The sequence below is a fragment of the Panicum virgatum genome, chromosome 1N, assembly GCF_016808335.1.
Source record: "Panicum virgatum strain AP13 chromosome 1N, P.virgatum_v5, whole genome shotgun sequence".
Classification (NCBI taxonomy): domain Eukaryota; kingdom Viridiplantae; phylum Streptophyta; class Magnoliopsida; order Poales; family Poaceae; genus Panicum; species Panicum virgatum.
This window is the reverse complement of record NC_053145.1, coordinates 37076195-37099070: the sequence shown is the minus strand read 5'-3', so window position 1 is coordinate 37099070 and position 22876 is coordinate 37076195. Positions and strand designations below refer to the sequence as shown.

At 45.0% G+C, this 22876-nt stretch overlaps 1 protein-coding gene and 1 long non-coding RNA gene across 2 annotated transcripts; one reads left to right on the top strand and one right to left on the bottom strand.

Moving 5' to 3' along the window:
• Nucleotides 1-8516: 8516 nt before the first annotated feature.
• Nucleotides 8517-14991, bottom strand: LOC120655744. The gene is made up of 2 exons (XR_005667715.1): nucleotides 14614-14991; nucleotides 8517-8964 (listed from the first exon to the last, which is right to left on the bottom strand). It is a non-coding gene; the product is annotated as an uncharacterized LOC120655744 (long non-coding RNA).
• Nucleotides 14992-15872: 881 nt separating this feature from the next.
• On the top strand, nucleotides 15873-19735 carry LOC120655743 (probable LRR receptor-like serine/threonine-protein kinase At3g47570). Its single transcript, XM_039933711.1, has 2 exons — nucleotides 15873-18972; nucleotides 19083-19735. Exons 1-2 carry the CDS (start codon nucleotides 15939-15941, stop codon nucleotides 19493-19495), a joined length of 3447 nt encoding a protein of 1148 aa, XP_039789645.1. The 5' UTR covers nucleotides 15873-15938; the 3' UTR covers nucleotides 19496-19735.
• The last annotated feature ends 3141 nt before the right edge of the window (nucleotides 19736-22876 follow it).

The window sequence follows — 22876 nt, the reverse complement described above, 5'->3', positions numbered from 1 at the left end:
GCTATAGCTTCCCACAGCGAGTTTGGCCAATAAGCTGTGCCACGAGCATGGTCTCATCTCACTGATCAGCATACTCCCTCCAGTATTGGGTAAATCGCCGCTGGTTGCTGAGAACATGACCTCGCTACCGCTCATCGTGTCGCCTATGTCCTGCTGGGTTCCGGTCTCTCCTGCATACCAACCATGGGTGATACGGCAAAAGATGCAGCCCAGACCCGTACTCTGACGCAGGTAATTGATGCTACGACACAAGATGGAGGCCAGCCCTGTACTCCGTCTGCAACCGGCAAACAGGTTTAAAGTCTCAGATTGCAGGTAATTGATGCATCCATACTTCAGATATTAGATGCATTTGTGTGTGTTCAGTCACACCAGGATAGGTGAATTACCTCCACATTCACCACTAATGAGATGCACACTAAGTTGATGCAGATACCAATGGTACCAAGTCGAGTTCTAAAAAAGCGCGAGATGGCAGTAACAATCAGATAGGGATGGCAATGGGTCGGGTTCGGTTTGGGTGAACTGTATGGGTACCCAAACTCGAAATCCAAACATAAAACCCGAACCTATGCTTTTTCCGTGAGAGCAATGATTAGTTCAAAATTGGTGTTCAAGGTTTTAGCAGTTACCCAAATACATAACTTCCCAACACAGTGAATCATTATTTGATCAAATAAAATTCACAATTTTGTGGAACTCATTAAAATCATATTTCCTATATATGTTTGTTTGATTCAGCTAACTCTCAATTATGCTAACTCATGTATGTGTTCATGTGTGCTTATATATTGTAACACCTTAGTCCCAAATCTATGTCAATCCTACTCGCACGGCAAGTAAAAAAAAACGCACTCGCGTCACCAGAGCCCTACTTACGCTTTCAACCACATTTTGACTAAAAGGGTTAAGAGCAACTCCAGCAGACCCTCTATCAAACCTTCTACTCCAAATTTGAAGGGTGAAATCAAAAAAAACAACTCCAGCAGTACCTCTACTTGAGTCCCTAAACTAGAGAGGGCTCCAAATTTCCTCCTCCACCCCTTAGGCCTGGGGGTCTCTAGAGAGCCCTCCATCCGTGGGCCCCACTCACCAGCTCCTCTAGACTTAGATGATGGTTCAAATATGAGGTCTTCTGCTGGAGTTGGATGTATTATTTGGAGGGTATGAGATGGAGACCAGTCCTCAAAAGCTATATGAGGGCTGTGATTTGAGGGCTATTGCTGGAGATGCTCTAACCGGGGTTGGAATAATGCATTTGGCACCAAGGTTTATATGTTGATAAATCTCATTCTCAACTAGCAAGTTGATACTATTTCCCCCATAGATTGCCATGCCCTTCACATGAGCTACTGCCTACTAGTGGACTTTAATTTATCCAAGACCGGGATGCGACATATTTGTTCATACCAGAACCATCCTCTATGTATGAGCTAAAGTTATATTACGTGTAATGTAAATTAGAAAACTTTTTATGTAATTCATAAGAGCATATTTGGGTTGACAATTTTTTATTGTTAGGGAGAAAAAATGGGAAACTGTTGGAGATGGATTTTTTTTTTTCATTCTCCATACCTATTTGGGGAGTTGGCAAACATCAAGTTTTAGGGAGAAAATATAAGAAACTATGCCTTAAGAACGTAGAAATTTTAAAACGACAATGACCCATAGTTCACGGTTGCTGACTACCCTCCATCTCCAGCTCTCTAGTTTTTTTCTAATAAAGGCAGGGGATTATCCATCGTATATCTATAAAACCTATAAAGTTAGTTCCCACTAAGAGTCATTAATTCTGTTTCTCTTAACATGCAAACTATCCATGTCATCATCCACTAGGACCTTCTATTTATGCCTTCTACTAATTTTTTGTGCACAACCGCAAGTCACTATTGCAAGCCATCAATTCTAGCTCAAATAATTCCTTCTCTTTCTCTCTCTCCTTCATTCTCTTTATCCATGTCACCTACTAACTACTACGTACTTTTAAAATGAACATTATGAACTTTGCAATAGCTATTGCCTATTATAAATAAGGTCACCACTAAGGACTACTTGGTTCATATACATTGGTGTTGCCCTAAACCTATCTACCACACAAAAAAAACAGTAGGACCACTTGTAGGGAAAACTACCCAGACATTAACTAGTGAAGTTGCTAACATCCATCCAATGTTAACTTTTATTCTAAATCAAATCGACATGGTGCAGGCAGAGACGATTAACAATATCAGCAACAAATGATACACGCGCGCAGGCGGCAGCGAGAATTAATCAGGCGCTGAGCTCGGGCGAGACTGATCTGTGATGCGCGGCACGGTGCTCCAGCTCGGTTTGCGCAAGCGAAGGGTGCAGGCTAGGTCTGCGTTGCTAGGCGCGGCACTTGGATCAGCTCTGTTGTGTGACATGCAGTCCCCATCAGACGTCCAATCACCAGTCGCGTGGGAATTCTGCTAGGGTCGAGGAGAGAGTAAAGTTAGCAAATGTTTGGTGAGAGTGTAGGGACAAGGTAAATGAGTGATCAGTCGAGTAAAGTGTGCTGATGAGATATGTAGAATTCGGATAGGACCTTTTACCACATTTTAAATTGAATATGGATACGGATTCAAATATACTCAGATACAAATCCAAAACAGATACCTCGGATTCGGATTCTAATTCAAATATTTACTTGATATATGAACTAACGTTTAGCTATTTTCTTTATTAGTAGTTTTAGATTACAAAATAGTTATACATGTACAAACTAAAGTATAATATAATAATATAATATAGATAGCTAGTTAAAAATAGTTTATTTATCAATAAATATGTTAATAAATAAATACATAAAAATAAAATTACAAATAAAAATATATTGCAATAAACCTATAAATATTGTTTATTATATATAAATAAAAAAGTATAGAAGTAATTATAAGATAAAACAAGAATATTTAAAAGTAAATTTAATCTTTTTATATTTTTATTATAAAAATTAATAATATGGGTTGTCAGAAATGAATATAATTTTTTAAATAGTTTTAAAATGAAAACGGATACGGATAGTGTTGGATATTGTCGAATACGGATGTGAAATCGGATAGTGAAAAACAATGAAAATCGGATTCGGATGTATCCACTTTACTACAACATTAAATTTGAATACGAATACGGATATTTATATTGATGTTTAGACAGATACGGATGTCGGATAATTCAGATATCTGCTATCTGTTTCCCATCCTTAGCTATACCTATGACGGATCAGCATATCCTTGTAAACATAGATGATGGTTCTGGAATCCATCCCGACGTATACATGATTTAACATAATTAAAAGTTAGCCAAAACATAGAAACACGATATAAAGGAATAAGAAATAAGATTTGAATGAGTTTCACAGTGATCAATTTTATTTGATTAAATAATCATTCACATTGTGTTAGAAAGCTATATATTTTTGTCGTCAAAGCTAAACCTTAAACACCAATATGCAACCAATCATTGCTCATGGAAAAGCATAGTTATTGCTACATTTTATAGGAACATATATTTAATTATCCATTAACTCTGGCAGGCTCCAGATCATTCAGCCACTGTAGGGGTGCAAATAAATAACCCTTAGGTGCAACTCCAATCCTCTTTAGTTCAAAATATTATACTAGTTTTCTAAAATATAATATTATTTTGGAGAAGTAGTACAAAATTTTAAACTAAAGAGGGTTGGAGGTGCCTCTAAGGGTCACCCATTGGCACCCCTAAGCCACTGAATCATTCATCTAACCATTACAAGGAGGCTTATGAGGGGAACGATGGCCTGCCACCGCTTGGTTTACCGACGTCACCAGTGACCAGTCCTAGTATGAGGATAATCTACAAGAAATAATGATATTATCATTAGGGGATTACTGTAATACCCTAATTTAAATTCCAGCATTTATTAATAAATTTAATTGGTTTTATTTAGTTTTCTAAGGTTTTATATGCTTGGACTTGCTTTTAAATTAATTTTCTCTCACAAGTAATTAAAATTTTTTTCTTAGGTTTAATTTTGTTGTTGCATTCATGCTGGTGCATTGTTCTTTTTGTTTGAGTGCTAGGGTTGAATTCAAATTTGAATTTGAATTCAATTAGATTTGAGTAGTGTTTGAATTAGGAAAGGAGAAAGAAATAGGAAAGAACCCAGCCCAAGTAGAAAACTCAAACCCAAACCCCAGCCAGCCCAACCCGGCGGCCCACTCTCTCCTCCCTTCACTCCCCCGCACGGCCCAGACTCCCCCACTCCCTCTCCCTCCCGTGCGCGGCCCAAGCTCCCCGCGCGGCCCACACTCCGCAGCCCAGCAGCGCTTCCCCTCAACTCGCGCCTGCGCCCCGCTTTTCCCCTCACTGAACAACCGGGCCCGCTGTCAGCTTCATCCCCTCCGCGACGCGCTCACACAACGGCCAAGCCGCGACGTCCGCCCGTGATCCCCGCAGCTTTCCTTCCCGAGCCCGGACCCCGAGATCTCCGGCGCTGCCCCTTTAAACCACCCCGCGACCCCCCTGCATCCTATCTCGCCCCACAACCGCCGCGCAAAAACCTAGCAGCCACCTCCACGCCGCTCCGCCCGGAGTAGAGCACCGCGCCGCCACTGGTGAGTCTGCCCGCCCGCTCGATTCCTCGCCGCCGGCGAACCGCAGGCCGCACTGACCCGTTGTACACCTCCACAGACCCCGCCCGGACTTCCTCGACGGCTCAGCTGGCTCGGAGACGCCCTGCATCAACCTCGCCTCCGAGCTTCGCCGTGCGCCACCACCGGACCGACGCCGTCGACCTTGCTGCGCCACGCATCTTCCCGATTCAGTACTAGGTGAGCACCACCTAGATCCCCGTTACCTTTTGCGCCAGATGTCTCAGCCGTAGCACGTATCCGAGGCTAGAACACCGGCTTGCCGGTGCTCTGCCACCAACTACCCGTGGCGAGCTCGCTGCAGCGCCGCCTAGCCCCCACCGTGCCTTGCCATGGCCTGCACTGGCTCTGCGCACGCACGCAGAACCCACAGACTCGGATCCCAGCCCCAGAGCAGCCCAGCGCGAGCGCGCCGGCGAGCGTCGCCGCCAAGAGCCGCCGCCGTCACCGTTCTCGCCGCCACAGAACCGTTCGTGCCCAGATCTTGGCCTAGGTGGACCACGCGCGCTGCGTAGATGCCCCCTAACCCAAATCCCGCTCGAATCTACCCCTGGAAGGCCGGATCGCTCAGCTCCGGCGAGTGCCCCCCCCCCCCCCCCGCCGCCGCGTAGAAGGGTCGCCGTCGACCTGCGCCGCCATCCCGCGCGCCCAGCTTGACCAGAGCCGTCCGATCCGTAGTCAACGGATCAGATTAGATCCAAATCCAAACCGCGCTGAGCCACTAGATCAAGATCCAACGGCCCATACGCGTAGATACCGGTTCGGCCTAGACTTTTTGCTAAAGAGCCCTCACTTTTCTTCAAAATCAACCCGCACTCTATGGCAGTGTAAAAGTTTTTGCAGATCTGCCCAGATTTTTTACACGGATCCCCCTAAGTTTTCCCAGAATAGAACTCGCCATCCAAGCCTGCTGTTTTGCACGTTAGACCTTAGAACTAATGTTTAATTACATTTTAGTCCCTGGTTTTTGCAGAAAAACCCCAGAAACTCTGTTTTTCTTACAGTTATGCCCCTGGACCTTGTTTTAGCTCTAGTTTTCACGTTCTAGCTCCGTTTTAGGCGTTCTTTATGTCCACGCGATCGTTGTAACGCGTAGAATAGTTCTAGCATAGTTTTGTTTGCTGTTTTCATGTATTGTTGTATTGTTTCTTAGTATATGCTATTGTTTGCATGTATGTTTATGTTGTGTATTGTCTTTGGCCATGTGTTCGTGAGTAGATGTTGATCCATCTGAGGAGCCCCAGTACCAGTACCCAGAGCAGCCATCTTCTGAGCAGTTTGAGCAGCAGCAGGAGCAGTTTGAGGAAGGAAAGTATAACATGAACACCACCTATCACTTTAAATACAATTTCATACTGCATTTTAATATTGTATGTCTATAAGGATTTCCTAGCCACTTTATATCCTTTATATATATCCCTTGGGTTGCATTTTGGTTAGTTGTGCTAGGTGCTGCGCTATAACACACTTGGTCCTTTTTAATTAATATGATTAATGGTTTATTGCAACTTAATTCTGGGAGTGGCCCTCTGTGCTCCGTGCTTGAGTGGCTCACGTCTCGTTAAAATATATTTTGTTAGAAACATGGTTTAGGGGGCCAGCACGGTGCTTAGTGCTTGGTTGGCCACTCTCCATAAGGACCGGTTCATAGAGCGACAACTTGGGACAACAGCGCTACCACAAGACTGGAATGGGACGGTCTTGGCGTAATAATTAGGTCTTTTGGTTTGGAGTAACTTACCTGCGGGGCAGGGGAGGTAAGCTTCTATGGCCCTCGTACTGAGTGGCCTCGTCTGTGCTCCGTGTCTTGACGCCCACTAGATCTGCTCCATAGTCGCCGATCCACCCTCGCGGTTACTCCTTACCAACGAGATTCTTTGTAAAGGCCTCGTAGTGAGTTTGCTAGTCATCTCACCTAAGGAAGTGTGATGAACAACTAGCGTAGCTCACGACTTGTGGGTAAAGATGTGCAAACTTTGCAGAGTGTAAAACTGGTATACTAGCCGTGCTCACGGTCTTGAGCGGCCCAGATCCTCCTTTTGATTAGTGGGGTTATCTTCCTTTGGTTAGGAGGGTTTCCCCGGGTGGCTTGGTTTGGTATGGTTCTCAGTAGTATCATAATTAATTTTGATTAATTTCTATGTAACTAGGTTTATGGTAATTCATCCACTTGTAGTAAATAGCTTTAATAAAATTTTACCAAGATTAAAAGCTAATGCAGTTAAGTCAGCCAACCTTAGAGCCTCATAGTTTGTGTTATACTTGTTGAGTACAAGTTGTGTACTCACTCTTGCCTACTCTACTCTTTTTCCTCTTGGGGATACTCTACTGCTGCTCAATTCCTACCGACGCGAGGGAGTTCACCCGAAGCTACCAGGAGTACGAGGACTTCTAGGTGTTCGTCTCCCAGTCGACGTCCCTGTGGCGCCCTGCTCAGCTTCCGACGAGAGTTATCGTATATGTTTTACGCTTCCGCATACTCTGTATTAGACATTTGTCATTATTGTAATAAATAACATTTGTACTTGCTTTATTATATCTTTTTACGTGGTATGTGCTGTGATATATTGTTCATTCTGTTGTATATACGTGTGACTTGATCCTGGCACGTATATGATTGCTCGGTTTATGTCCTTTTGTAAACCGGGTGTTACAATTACATCCAACCAGTCAAGATTAATCCTAATTGAATGTAATCACACAATACTTTATTTAGATCAAAAATTCCTTTATCCAAACAGAACCGCAATAAACACTGCAAAGCAACACACTGACCAAGAAACTCTAGTGGTTGTCTGGATACTTCTCGTTCCTTCCCCTTCTTTCTTGAGTGCTACAGTAGACCGAGGCGAAAGGGAGGGTGACAACGCCTCCGGGGCCGTTTCCGGCGCCCTCCTTCCTCTCCGGTGTCCTCTCTGGCGCCAGAGAAGGAGGAGGGCGGGGAATCGACCGCCGGCTATCTATACTTCCTAGGTAGGTATAGATCTAGGGAAGTTTGGGTGCTCGCCGTCGTCCTCGATGGCGGAGCTGGTGGTGCCGGGAGCGGCGGCTGCAGAGCGGCTCCGGCGGCAAATAACCTCCGATGGGAGGACGGTCTTCTTCCCCGGCGTCGTAGGTGGTGCTTATGACGGCGGCGTGAAGCTTTTGTTTCCCCTGGTCTTCAATGGCGACGGCATCGCCTCGGCTGAAGATTCAAGGCGGAGGTTGTGCTCCTTCTGGGGCTTCTTCTTCTGCATCGGTGCGTTGTTCACTGGCGGCGGATTTTGTGCCGGGGGATTCTTGTTGCTTTTTCCGTTTGATTTTGGTCGGATGGAGGAGGTGACCATGAAACCTATGCGGCTTCTTTACCCTCTGCTGCTTGCTGCTGTTGGTGGCGAGGCAGAGAGGAATGACTGGACCATTCGATTCGTTTTCGGATGGGTCCTTTCGAGGACCTCGGTTCTTGGGCTGCTGAGTTTCTCATCTGTGTGGCTCCATCTGCACTCCGGTTCGTGTGGTTGGGAGATGGTCCACGGGAGGTTGAGGTGCCAGATCATGGAGCCGACAGCTGATGGTCTTCTATCGAGGATATCTTGCAGCTTACCAATGTTTGGAGTCCGTTCAATGATCTGGAACGGAGAGGATGGAGGTTGGATGGATCGGTCTGTAGCAAGGGCGTCGGGTGAGCGACAGAGGCAGATTGAATTGAGGAAGAAGCACAGTTGGGGTCTTTGTGTAATTTTTCAGTTACTCAGGATCCTTTCTGTAAGTAAAAGATGTACTGCACTTCTCTTTAATATATGATATACATCCTTTCTCACCCAAAAAAAACACACTGACCAAGGTATGTCATTGCAACCATACAGGCTGAAAAAAAAAGGTTTTGGGTAAGAAAATTGCTCATTTTTTTAGACTAGACTATTATGCCCGTGACTTGCAAAAGACAACGTCGGAATAAGCATTAGATACATATACTTGTCCGTTAATTTTGTAGGGACGTGCTCGAGTCGTGGACGGAGGGCTAGCCCAACTCACATATGGGATAGACCATGAATACACACATGCAACCCTGTCTCTATAAGCATTTCTGAGAGACTGAGTCGGCTAATCCTCGATATTTAGGAACATGTGTTTGATTCTACATTGACTTTGGCTGGCTCCAGATTCAGCCACTGAAGCATTCATCTAACATGACACCATGGACAAGCACCAGGATATGGACATGATGTGCAAGGAGGACCATTAGGGGAATGAGAACCACCGCCACCACGACCATGAGGGGAACGAGAACCACCGCCACCAGGCCTGCCACTAGGCGGGATAGGATACTGATAATCTACAACAAATGAAACGATTGTTAGGGTATGTACTACATCCAACAAATCGAATAAAATCATATAATACTTGTTTGGATCCAAAAACCACAAGAAAAGGCATGCATTGCAACCGTACTGGCCCAAAATAAAAGGAATTTGGGTAAGGGAATTGCTCTAAAACAATTAGGTTTGGATTTGAACACCCATCCTTCCTGTTTTCAAACAAGCTATATAAACCATTACCCACTATGTGAAAAGCATTTTTTTATGTAACGTGTCATTGGTAATTGGCATAAGTTGTCCGTTACATGAAAACGTAAAGGTAAAAGTGCCTGTCCTAGGCAACAATGAAGATCCATTACCAATAACAAGCTATTGGTAATGGACTTTATCTTCGTCCGTTACCAAAGTGATGAACATTGGTAATGGACATTTGTTGCCCGCTACAAATAGTTATTTGTTTGTAATGGGCACTTCTTGCTCGTTACATATATTTGACTAGCTGTAACAGCCGTTTATGTTGCCAGTTACCAATTGTCTAGCTCCATTATTGTTAAATCCAGGGACATGGGAACCTGACGTCTGTACGGAATAATGGATGGGGTATGTCCCATACCTTGACATTATGTAAACTACTAATATATATGTAGGACTAGTCGGTACAGAAGGAAACTACTCGAGTAGTACTCGGGTATATGACTTTTGGGCTAGTATCGATCTAGGTTTTTAATGGCATAGGCGAGATGACTAGAAAAATATTTTATCCTACATAGGGGTAATTTTAGCTTTTCACTCTTCATTAAACAATCATGTGATTGTATTGTAATGGTAATGGCATGTAAGGGCTGAAAAATTATAGATGATGGCATTGAAGGGATAGTCTAAATTTTGATGGCATAGTGTAGCGAAAATGACCTCTCATGCCATATTTCAATATAATGTTTTGGTGATTGATATAGACAACACAACACTTGGACTAATATGATTGTTAAGATAACCATTCTCAGGCTTTTAAGTTCAAGTGATGACAAAGAGAAGATAGGCATAGCTAGGCCCAAAGATTGAAGAGACCGTGAAGAAACCAAGTCAAAACAATCAAAACAGCGATATTTTAGTATCACCGGTTGAACTGACGCTAAGAAAATTACATACGTCGGTGCATTGACTTGGAGCACGTCTGGGAGTTTTGGTAACACCGGTTGAACCGACACCAGGAAAGTTGAATACGTCGGTGCAATGAACTCAGCAGCTGAGGCAAAATCTATACACCGGATGAACCGATGCTAGATATTGATGAACGTCGGTGCAGTTGTCCAGAGAGTTAGTTTTTCAGCAACTACACTCACCGGTTAAACCGACGCTGCATCGGTTGATTACGTCGGTCGATTGAGGTAGCCATTGAAGTATAACGGCTAGTTGGAAAATGCACTCACCGGTTAAACCGGTGATGAAAAAAACGGGAGCATCGGTTTAACCGGTGATAGCGCTTTTTGTCAGCCTTTTTCCAACGGCTAGTTTGGGGTGTGTGGGCTATATATATGCCACCCCACGGCTCATTTGAGTGTGCTGGATACCAAGGAAGTATACAAGAGCCATAGATCATCTCCAACCACCATAGAGCTTCATTGTACATCATATAGTCTTAAGCACACTTGTGAGAGTGCTTAGTACTTGTAATAGGGATAAGTTCTTGCGAGAGCTCCCTTGAGAGAAGTCTTGCTGCAGTAAGCAATCCTTGTGATCCGTCGTGTGACCCTCCGACTTGGTGTGGAGTGGCAACGACACTTTGTGCGGGGGAAGAGGAGACCCCCTCCTTGGTGGAGAAGCTCCGTAGTGGATTTTGGCTGGGTGACCGAGAGAGACGGTGGTGGTGCACGAGACTCGGTGTCTTGTGAGCACTTGCCTTTGCTTGCCGGCATCGCCTTGGTGGCATAGTGCAAGACGGTGATCGGAAGAGTCTCGGTGTCCCGTGGACGTAGGCGTTTGTGCCGAACCACGTTACATGACCGTGTCTAATCGGGAGTTTGCATCCCTCTTGCACTTACCTCTTTACTTACCATATTACGTTTCCGCATTTACTTTATCTTGCGTGCCTTTACTTTCCTAGTTAGTTTGTTTAGGATTGGCTATAGGTTGCAAGTATTTTGGGGTAAGTAGAGAATAGCAAAGTTAAACCTTAGTCATAACTAGCATGTATAGGACGTATTAGGTTTATCTTATGCAAGTAGTTTGAGCCCTAGGTTAAAAAGCGATTAGCGACCCTATTCACCCCCTCTAGGATCGGACACCCCGGTGATCCTTACACATAGAAGGGAGGGTTATAATTTATGTTAGAGTATATTAGGTAGACCAGGTCATGTACCCCTACATATTCAGCTCCAAGGTTCAAGCTAATAAATCTATCCAGTATACATAATCTATTCTTCCTACATGGCATCACGAGTTTAGGTTCTAATCCTAGTCACCAAACCCTAACCTTCCGCTATTAACCATACCCTCATCCTCCGGGTGCCGCCAGCCATCCCCTGTCTTGCTTCCAGCGCCCTCATGGATATGTTGATCTCCGCCAGGGGAGTACCTCCACCTCTTTCCAACACATCCCATGAACTGTCGTTCCTCTAGGTGTTGCGGCAGATTGATCTAATCTGCCACCATCATCATCAAGCAGTAGCACATCATGAGGAACACACCCGAGTGTCGTCGTCCGCGGGCTAGCCTTGTCCTCCCTCCTTCGCTCGGCATCGCTGGACCAGGCTCCCCTAACCGTGGTAGTGGCCTTCCTGCTCCTCAACATGCGACATGGAAGACGAGCACAGGACTGAGCAGGTCCTACGATCCAATCGCCGATTGATTCACCGGCGGTGCCTCTTGGTTGGTCCCTACCATAACGACACTAGGGCTCCGGATCGGGCCTCTGGGCGGTTGGCCGATGGGTGAGGAGGATGAGGATATGCGAGGGGTGGCATGATGTCGCCACTGCTGCCGACTGCCTGGGGCTTCTCCTCCGCAAGCTCTGCCATGTCACCGCTATCTTCAACCGCTTTGACTCGCTCATGTGTCACTTCTGCTCCTCGAGCCACCTGCTCCTCCACAATGCTGTCGAGCTACCTCCGCTCCACTTCGCCCCATCTCCTCCCCGTTGTGATTTTCAGCTCCCTCCAGATTGCCCCCTCTCTTTTCCTCTGGCTCTATCCCTCTCTCACGCTGTGGTTGTTGACCTTAGTAGGAAGTTAAAGAAAGATATTGAGGGTGAGGGTCTATGCTAGGCGCATCCGAAAGTTCTCCACGAAATGTTGTTGTTGTATCTCTTATTTTTGGTTTTCCCGATTTGCTATCGGTTTTGAGTCACCCACCGCTTGTCAAGCTCGCACCTCTACCTCGATGTTGGAGTCAATTTCACTGCCTTCTTCCTCGCATTCGACTATGCAGCATGGCCATATGGAAGGCATCCTAGGGGACATCCGTTTGCACCGCCATCCTCGCCACTTTGTCCACACATCGATCTTAGCTAGCTCATTGTCGCCTGCACCAATCGGGACGTCTCCACGTACTTCATCCATCGTCACCTTTCCTCTCACACACTCGGTCTAATAAGCTAACGTGTGTGATTCACCCGGCTCCCGTGATATCCATCCTCATCGTGTGCGCCTCTTCCCTAAGCATGGAGGGCTGCTGCTGCATCACCTCTTCGGGCAGTAGCGGAGCCACCCGTGGTCTCTCCTTCACTATTGCATCCTTACTGCCACAGACCACATCCACGACCTCGTCGTTAACTATACAACGCTACGCCCTACGCATGGTCTTCATCAAGTTGTTCGAGTTCTTCGCCGTCTCCTTCGAGCATTGCTGCCGTGTTATCCGGAGCATTCTACCTTGTGTTGGTCAGTCTGCGTTCACCTCCTTGCTTTGAGCTCAACCCCATCACCAACATCGTTGTCTCCTCCCCAATTACTTCATCAACTCCAGCAATAGTAGGATGCGTTGACATTTTCTACCCAGCCATTCTTCTGCACCTATGACCGCTGTGGAGGCCTTCTCTGCTGGTCCGGCAGACGACAGTGTCTGGTTGTGCACCCTACCTTGCACGTCCGATCTTGGCAACATCGGTGCGTGCCTGTCGTCCCCGATGCGTTCCCAAGCTTGGAAAACCCAGGAATGCCTCGCCCGATGGCCTAACTGCATCGACTTTGACATCTCCCACGACGATTTCCTCGACTGCCTCGACATGTCTCCATCTTCATCTACGGTGCCTTCTCATTTGCGCCACCATCTTTGGCGCACCCTCGTGCTTCCACGGCTTCATATGCGGCTACTTTGACTTCATCATCCTCGACTACTATCCCGCACATAGCATCTTCAACAATAGCTATTCACCAGCATGCTGAGTCTACCTCAACATTGGCACAAAGGGCTACCGTCTACTTAAGCAACCTTGTGGTTTCCACTGCAGCCACGACATTTACGACACACTGACCGTTGTGACTACAGGGGATGTCAGCTCACCAACTTCTCTCTAGTCTCACCATCTGCGATGCTTCTGATGTGACTATGGGGGATATCTGTAGACCGAGTATATATGTAGGACAATCTCCTTACTCTATAAGTCATATACCCATATATATGCAGCCCCAAGACTCAGGCTAATAAATCCATCCATTATACACAATCTATTCTACCTACAATTTCCAATGGCATACAAGAATTTTTTTTCTCTAATTAAAGTAGCTGATAAATGTGTGCAAATGAGTAATTCTTCCTATGTCAACTACCGAAAATTTCAAAAAATTAATTACAAAAATTAACTTAATTAGATTGCTAGGAGACTTCTAAGATATAGGAACTACTACCGTTATGATAGTGGTACGTAGGTATGTACTAGTACTAGAAGTTATTTAGAGACCCAAATTTGCGATATTGTACCAAATTAAACTTGCTCATGCCAGATTCAGGTCGTGGTTCCGTGGAATATATAGTAGGCACATAGACGAATGCATTAGTAGGAACTCATTCAATCTACAAGTTTTGGACTACTCACCAGGCCTTTGATCTGTCGTGTTTCTCGTAAGGTCATCACTTTGATGGGCAATTGGCGCCATTGCCAATGCCACGGCCACCAACAATACGATGATGCTCGACGAACGCGTAAGCTTGCTCCAGCGCGCGGCCCCGGTAGCCATTGTATTATCTCAAGTAGTCAAGTTCTGAAAACTAACCCAGCCGTGGGCGTCCCCTATAAATTCCACACCCTAGAAATTCCTCCTTGTGTCTTCGCTTGGTGGAAATGCAATAATTCCGCCCCCCACTAGGTAGTTTCGTGCGCACTAATAATTCCACTCAACATATACAATGCCACCTGGTCCGCAAGAAACCACTACTCTTGTTTTTAAATTATTCGCACTTCGTGATGTGGTCATTCAAAATAAGGACATGCCACTTGTTTTAAATTAAAGGTTTGACAATTTCTTCGTAATGGTCAAAAAGGTTCCAGATTGATTTAAAAAAATTCTAAAAAATGTTATCTAGATATTCTTAAGCGTGATCTTCTTATAAAAATAACAATACAATCAGAATTTAATTTAGATACTAGAATTAAAATTTATATATTTTAAATTTAAATTTATTACATAAATGAAACATACGGTGGTGGTTTGAGATAAGTTTTCACTCACCAGGCCTTTTGATCTGTCATGTTTGTCGAATGGTCATCGCTTTGATGGGCGATCGGCGCCATGGCCAATGCCACCGCCACCAACAAGACGATGATGCTCCAAGAACGCGCAAGCTTGCTCCAGCATGCGGCGGCGGTAGCCATTCTCTCATGTTGCATTGCGAAAACCAACCTAGCCGTGGGCACACCCTATAAATCCCACACACACACAGGTCGTCGTTCCTTCCTGTGTCTTTCCTCGGTGGAAATGCGGCAATAATTCCTGTACTACTTGCAGGTAGCTTTGTGGGTGCTGATAATTCCGCTCACCCTGTACAAGACAACCCGCAAGAGACCACTCAAACAAGTCATTGTCTGAATGCAATTCTTTGTTCCACTCTTGTTTGTTTCTTTGGATTCACGCGCATTGGGTAGTCGCTTCCAAGAAACGACTCCAAACAGGTCAAAGTCTTTGAATAGTAGGTACCCAATCTCCGTCACACCTCTGCTGTAAGCCATCATGGTGTCCTTTTGTCGTTCAGCACATACTCGCGCCGACTTATTTGAATTGGACGACAAAAGCACTAGCCACTAGGGATGATGGATGGTGTTCGATTGTGCGGTCATGGTTATCCTCTGATTGTGATGAACACCTAGGGATGATGGATGCTTTGCCTCCGGATAGTTACATCGAACCATAACAATCACATATAGTGGTAGACTGCCAGCAAAGTCTTTGTAGTGGCCATTGGGGCCAGAGCAAAAGAGACTTGACAAATCACCAGCCATTCACACTACCTTTGTGATGATGCTACTTAAATCGTCTAAAAGCACTCCGAAAACTGGACCATGCTGCCAGCTCCTCTGCCCACATTGCCATATATATATTGGCTCTTTTTTTACCGTGGAAAATATTGGCTCTCATATTGCATAAATGTAATTTCGATGTTAAATCTGATCTGGAATATCATGTATGGGGATGATTCAAGTGTATTTATTTAGTCCTCCTTGACATTATTCCTTATGCTTTGACACAAATAGCTAGGCCGATTACACCTGGTACAAGGTATAAAATTAATAAGTTTAAGCTAACATGTTTTCCAGCACTGACTTCCAAGTCTTCGTCCAGTACGTAGCAGCCATGAAGCAACCACTAGTGACCACTCCATAAAGCTCGAATGTTGTACCAAGTGATAATGTGGTTACATTGTGGAGCACTAACGGGTCATTCCAACTTGTGTCTCCCTGCACCAACTAAAGTATTATATATAGTGATAGAAACTCATAGTAACCAAGGCACAGACCATTCCTCCCATTAGTCATCCAAATACAGAATAACAAAAGAACATGGCTGGTCTGTTCATAAATCTTCACCAACACTTCTCTATTTCAGTTCATGTCTTCTTCATCCTACTCTGCACCTTGCCATCTTCAATTGCAATCACCGAAAAATTCTCGGATGCCAGACAAGCTCTCCTATCTTTCAAGCTGCAGCTCTCCAATGATCCTCTTGGAGCATTGGCCTCATGGAACAATGATTCTGCCAATTTCTGCAAGTGGCAAGGAATCACATGCAGTAAAAGGCACACTAATCGTGTCATTGCACTGGACTTGCACTCCAAGGGCCTTGTTGGTCAGATACCACTCAGTATAGCCAACCTCTCTTTCCTCACAGCCATTGACCTATCTGATAATCATCTCCACAGTGCCATACCCTATGAAATTGGTGGCCTGAAGAGGCTTAGAAAGCTGAACCTAAGTATGAATTCACTCGATGGCACGATACCTGCAGCTTTGTCATCATTGTCTAGCCTCGAGGAAATCAGCCTCTGGAACAATTCACTCTCAGGTGAGATCCCTTCAAACCTTAGCCGATGCTCCAAACTCAAGTTCATCCATTTCAGTAGCAACAAGCTCCAAGGAAGAATTCCTACATGGGTTGGGACACTCCCTGCCCTCCAAGCATTGATTCTGTCAGGAAATAACTTTGTCGGTAACGTCCCTGACTCATTAGGCACTACGCCATCTATTACCTATGTTAATCTAGGCCAAAACTACCTTACTGGAGGAATTCCACATAATATAACAAACAGCCAATCTCTGCAATACCTAGTACTCCCATATAATGGTCTTAGCGGCATGATTCCTCCAGAATTGTTCAATAGCTCATCCCTCGTGATGCTTGATCTTACACGCAATAATTTCACTGGAGCTATACCATCTGTCAGTTCAGTGTCATCACCTCTTTTTTCCCTTACCTTGGGCGATAACAGCCTTTCAGGAAGCATCCCTGTACCCCTGGCAAATTTTTCTTCCCTTTTGATGTTGTACCTTGGTGGCAACAACCTCGTTGGTAGCATACCTGATAGTTTGGGCATGTTGCAACTTGAAATATTGGATATAAGCATCAATAAGCTGTCAGGCTTGGTACCATATTGTATTTATAATATGTCATCATTAACTTTTCTAAGCATTGGTAATAACTCCTTTGCTGGAAAACTTCCATGGAACATTGGTCTCCTTCTACCTTCCATTAGCACATTGATACTACAAGCAAACAGATTTGAGGGTCCGATTCCATCCTCATTGGTTAATGCATCTAGTCTTGAAGTCCTTGATCTAGGGGTGAACTCATTCCATGGGTTAGTTCCTAAATTAGGGACCTTGACTATGCTGAAGGAATTGGACATAGGTGTGAATCACCTCGAAGGACAAGTTTGGAGCTCTCTTTCCCCTCTCATAAATTGCAGCAATCTGGTCAAATTGCTCTTAGATGACAATAAGTTCACAGGAAGCCTGCCTGAATCAGTTGGCAATTTTACGATAAATATGAACTGGTTATGGTTAAGCAAGAACAATTTTTCAGGAAGCATACCTTCTAGCATAGGGAACCTTAAGAACCTGACATTGCTTTATGCAGACCAGAATCAGTTAACTGGAAGTATTCCTTCAACCATTGGCAATCTTCACAAATTGGGTTCTCTAAGCTTGGCAAGAAATAAGCTTACAGGTGTCATTCCAAATTCTATCGGTAATCTTGACCAGGTGGAGGAAATGTACCTGGACAATAATGAATTAGAGGGGACAATACCATCCACTTTAGAAGGCTGCAAAAATTTGTTGATTCTAAACTTGTCCTCTAACAGACTTGATGGAAACATACCAGTAGAACTCTTTAGACTCTCATCACTTTCACGCGGATTGGACTTATCCCACAACCTCATTAGTGGTTCCATACCATCACAGGTTGGGAGTCTTATCAATCTTGGACAGTTATATCTTTCGGGAAACCTGCTGCCAGGAAAAGTTCCATTTTCAATAGGACAATGTGTGCTTTTGCAATCCCTGAAATTGGATCGGAACTCCCTTGATGGGGGCATTCCTGACTCCTTCAGAAACTTGAAAGGCATTGAGGAAATGGACCTCTCTCAAAACCAGTTATCTGGACCCATTCCAAGTTTCTTCGGATTGTATACTTCATTGCGATACTTGAATCTGTCTTTCAATGATTTTAGCGGGCCAGTTCCAATTGGAAGTCCTTTCAATAGTACAGCTGAGGTATCTCTTCAAGGAAATAAGATGTTATGTGCATTTACTACAATACATGGGTTGCCACCTTGCTTGACATTTAACTCGAGTGGAAAAGGGATATCTCATATCATGAAGATTGTTCTTCCACTTGGTATTTTTTCCTTGGTTTCATTGCTATGTCTATTGTGGTTATTTTTCACTAAGAGGAGAAGACAACCTCAAAGGATTTTCATCAGTAACAGGAAGCTGAAGAAAGTATCTTATGCTGACATTTTCAACGGAACAAACAATTTCTCACCTGAGAATTTGGTTGGGATGGGTCGGTTCGGGGCAGTATATAAGGCTGTATTGGACATTGCTGCTCTTCCTGTAGCAGTTAAAGTGTTCAATCTTGAGCAACATGGAGCAGTGAAGAGCTTTTGTGATGAATGCAACGTCCTGAAAAGAATTCGCCACCGGAATCTAATCAACGTCATCACCTTGTGTTCTACCATCGATTACAGCGGGAAGGAGTTTAAAGCTCTCATCTTTGAATATATGCCAAATGGTAATTTAGAGAAGTGGATCCATCCAACAACATATGGATCTGGAGAGGGGCCATTAAGTCTTGGGCAAAGGATAAACATAGCCATGGATGTCGCATATGCTTTAGATTATCTGCATAACCGTTGTGTGCCTGCATTGGTTCATTGTGATCTAAAGCCAAGCAATATTCTATTGGATTATGACATGACAGCACATGTTGCTGACTTTGGATTGACAAAATTTCTGAATACAAGCTCATCCGTGCAGCAAAACAGCTCAACAATGTCATGTGGACCTATTGGTTCAATCGGATATATTGCACCAGGTTAGTCACTGAGCATCTATAAAACCATGCTTGCCATTTTATGCTTGTATCTATCTATTTCGAGTTATTTTATATATACCTCTAATTTAGTGACCATCACATCAATCTAGAGTATGCCATGGGCGTCAAGAATACAACTGAAGGCGATGTCTATAGCTATGGAGTACTGCTGCTACAATTGATCACTGGAAAGAGACCAACTGATGAAATATTCAAGGATGGCTTAAACCTCCACAAATTTGTGTATGCCGTGTTTCCAGAAAGGATCTGCGAGATTTTGGATGCTAATTTGCTACAAGAACTCAGTAATACTGGTTCTGATTCTGGAGAACAAAATTGTGCTGAAGCTTGGATGCATGGCTGCATTATCCCACTCGTCAAAATAGGCCTTTTATGCTGCGTGGAGCTGCCAAGACAACGAATGAGGATGGGCGATGTGTGCAGTGAAGTTGCAGGAATCAAAGACGAATACTTAATGTCACTGCTGCAATCGGAGCAACGCAATTGGTTATTAGCTAGCTAGTTCTTAAGAGTGATGGTTTTGATTCAGTGATCACAAGAGGAGGGATGCTACTATGCAGATTATGTTTGAGATTGTCATTATTGTTATTGATTCGCAGAATACACAATAAGGCAAACTAGTGTCGTAAAAAAAAGACCAACTAGTCATTATATTTTTAGTTTCTACCGAAGTGTCCAAGTTTCCCTGCATTGGTTTGAGAATTAATACATGATACCACAAAGTTCTTTATTTCAAATATAATCAGCGGCACTTCTTGTTTCTTATAAATATAATGAATGTTGCCTGCCTCCTTCGCATGGCATACCAAATTTGTTTAGAAAGACCAATTTTGGCATCCAACTAAATGTGGTCCAAATTTCATAGTTAGAGCAAATTTTAGCTTTGGCAACACAAGCCAAACATTCTTTATATGCGTGGACGCGAGGATCAAAAAGCTGAGACCCTCTGTCCATTATTGAAAACTACGATAGCAGAGAAATGCAGCATGAAGATGAGGGGGTGATCATGAAAAGAAAAGGATGAAAATGGTGCAAACCATTCTCGTATTTATGACATCTTATCATTTTTTTTACCTTTTTTAAGATTCAACAATATGTTGGTTAATGGCTTTGATCCCCAAATGGGTCAGAGGACCGAATCTCCCCACGTCACTCCGCCGGTCATGTCTATGGCTGTCTATGGCTGTGGGCCCTCCTTGTGCAGTGCAACAATAAAAAGAGAGGAAGCTCGCCGGGCACGCAATCCAACAATTGCCGTGCAACAGCGCGCCCCCACAATACCCTGCTACTTCCTCTGTCCGGGAACGATGCAACTTTAGCTTTCCTCACGCAAACCAATAAAAAGGTAAAATGACATATATACCCCTACTGTACAGTATACTTCAAATATGCAGTGATTCAAACAAACTCTGGAATATTTGGGGTAGGGAGCGGCAGCGAAAAAAAGCATCGGGTGCAGGCGCTTTTTTATTCCATGAGCTGCACTTGTTTTACTGTGATGCCAGTCCCACGTGCGTGGCTTAGAGACCATCAGCTCCCTGTCAGTGATTTTTTTTTCAATTAGTGGGTCCCATGCTGAGTGGTGTATTCTAGAATTGCATTCTTTCTTGGTCAATTTTTGAATCCTATAATTGCATTCTTTCTCGGACGAAGAGAGTACTTCACATCGACCCCTCGGCGACCACGCCTTCACCGCCATGTCGACTTCCTCCACCAAGCCCAAGCCCAACGGCTCCCTCCCTCCCTGGACGCGGCTGCTGCTTTTTTTTTTTGAGCCTGGACAACTAAATTACAGCTGTAGTATTTGAATGCACACTCCAACACACCCACACACACAACATAGAGTGTATGCTAGACCTATACAAACTATACACACACCACGCGTCCTTCTAGAAATCGACGAAGTCTCATGGGCTCCGCAGACGACGGGCACGTCGTACTACCATTGTGGCTCCACGCGTACATCCAGGACCTGCAAATCAATTTTGAGGGAAAACCCCGGTGCAGCACCAGGTTGGATCCCAACTGGGAATCGAACGCGGGCAGGTGCACGACGCGGGTGCTGCTTTGGCTGCGAGAGACAATGGGGAAGAGGAAAGAACGGGTTTGGGAGGCGGACGGCCGAGCAGGGATTTTTTCCTCGACGAGATCAGCGGACGGTGGGGGGGCTTCCTATCTATCTTGTGGAAGATAGATAAGCCATCCATCTTTAAAGTCCATTTTGGCCCAATTAATTTAAACAATTTGATAGAACTGATTCAACATTTTTATTAAGCATGTTCAACATTTGATGTTCAATTTTTGAAATTGTGAAGATAAAATGTTGAAACTAAAATAACAAAATATTGAAATAGTAGAATTAAAATGTTGAACTCCTCCGCTTCTCCGGCGAGCATCTTCCCAGGCGGTGCCACAGGCGCAGCGGCCATCAGGGCCGCGGGCGCGGCGGCGCAGGGCCCTCGAGGCGCCAGCGCGCGGCCGTCGGGGCCGCGGGGTGGCGGTGCAGTGCCCTCGGGGCGCCAGCGCGCGGCTGTCAGGGCCGCGGGGCGGCGGCGCGGCCATCGGCGGCAGGTGGCGACGGTCAAGGATGGGGCGGCGGGCAGCGGGAGAGAGAAGGGAGAGGAATGTGGCGGCCGTTAGGGCTGCGGACGCGGCAGCAAAAGGCCGTTGGGGCCACGGGGCTCTGGCGCACAGCCGTCGGGGCTGCAGGGCGGCAACGCGGCCACCGGCGGCAGGTGGCGATGGCGCGGAGATGGAAGGCGGCGGAGGGCAGTGGGGGGAGGAGGGAGAAGGAAGGAGGAGGTGGGGGTTAGGGTTTGTGTGGGATCCAACGGTTGTAGTTGATTTGCACGAATCTCAAACACTAGAAGGTGAGTAACAAAAAACCTTCCGGAAGATGTATAGGTTTTCCGGACGGTGGGCAGCGCCTGCTGGACTGGATCCGGCCCAGAGGGGAAGGGTGTTTCCCGACCCAGGCCCAGGTTGAGGCCAGCGACGCGGGGGAGTGCTACGCTCTGATGGGCCGCAGGCCGTTTTTACATGCTGGGCCGTCTAGTCCCGCAAGTAGCAGCGCGGTTAGGCCGGCCGCAGGTCCATTTCGTGGTTAGGCGGCATGCCAGTAAAGGGAGTCTTACTTTTTATCTTTTTTCAGAAGCTAGTTTGATACTTTAAGTCTAGTTTTTCATCTCAATGTCAGAATAATTTTAACACATCTGATATTAATGTCAGAGAATAATTTTAACACGTCAGAGAATTCAGTAATCTTTATTTAATTACAGAATTTTGAAACTTAAATAGGAAATGAAATTGTATATTAATATCCAGGAATTATTTTAACACATCTAATTCAATAGCTATATGTAAGAGAGAATTCTATTTATGATATTATTGTCATAGAATAATTTTAGCACATCATACAATTCAATAATCTTTACACTGCTAGAAAAATCAACATTAGTACCAGTCAGCAACCCCCCTTAGTACCGGGCGGCTGACCGGTACCGACTGGCCGGTACTAAATGGCACCGGTCAAAACGCCCGGTACTAAAGTGGGCGTTTAGTACCGGTTGGTAACACCGGCCGGTACTAAACAGTTTTACAGCCAAAAAATAAAGAAAAAAATACCTTGAAGTCACAAGTCACGTGAATTTTTCACGCGTAAATGCACGTGCGCAGTCGCGAGGATTCGAACCCACGACATCCGGCCTCGCGCATAGCTTCCTTACCATCCCACCTATGCGCCAGATGTGATTGGGTAGAAAATGCATTCCTTTTGAAGTAACCCGTAGAGAGCCATTTAGTACCGGGTCAAGACACCAGCCGGTACTAAAATGGCTCAGGGGATGTTTAAATTTTGGCCCGGTACTAAAATGGGGCAACATTA

Coding starts and splice junctions, on each gene's coding strand:
- LOC120655743 (XM_039933711.1), top strand. CDS start 15,939: ATGGCTGGTCTGTTCATAAATCTTCACCAACACTTCTCTATTTCAGTT. Junction 18,973..19,082: donor AATCGGATATATTGCACCAG/GTTAGTCACTGA, acceptor ACATCAATCTAG/AGTATGCCATGGGCGTCAAG.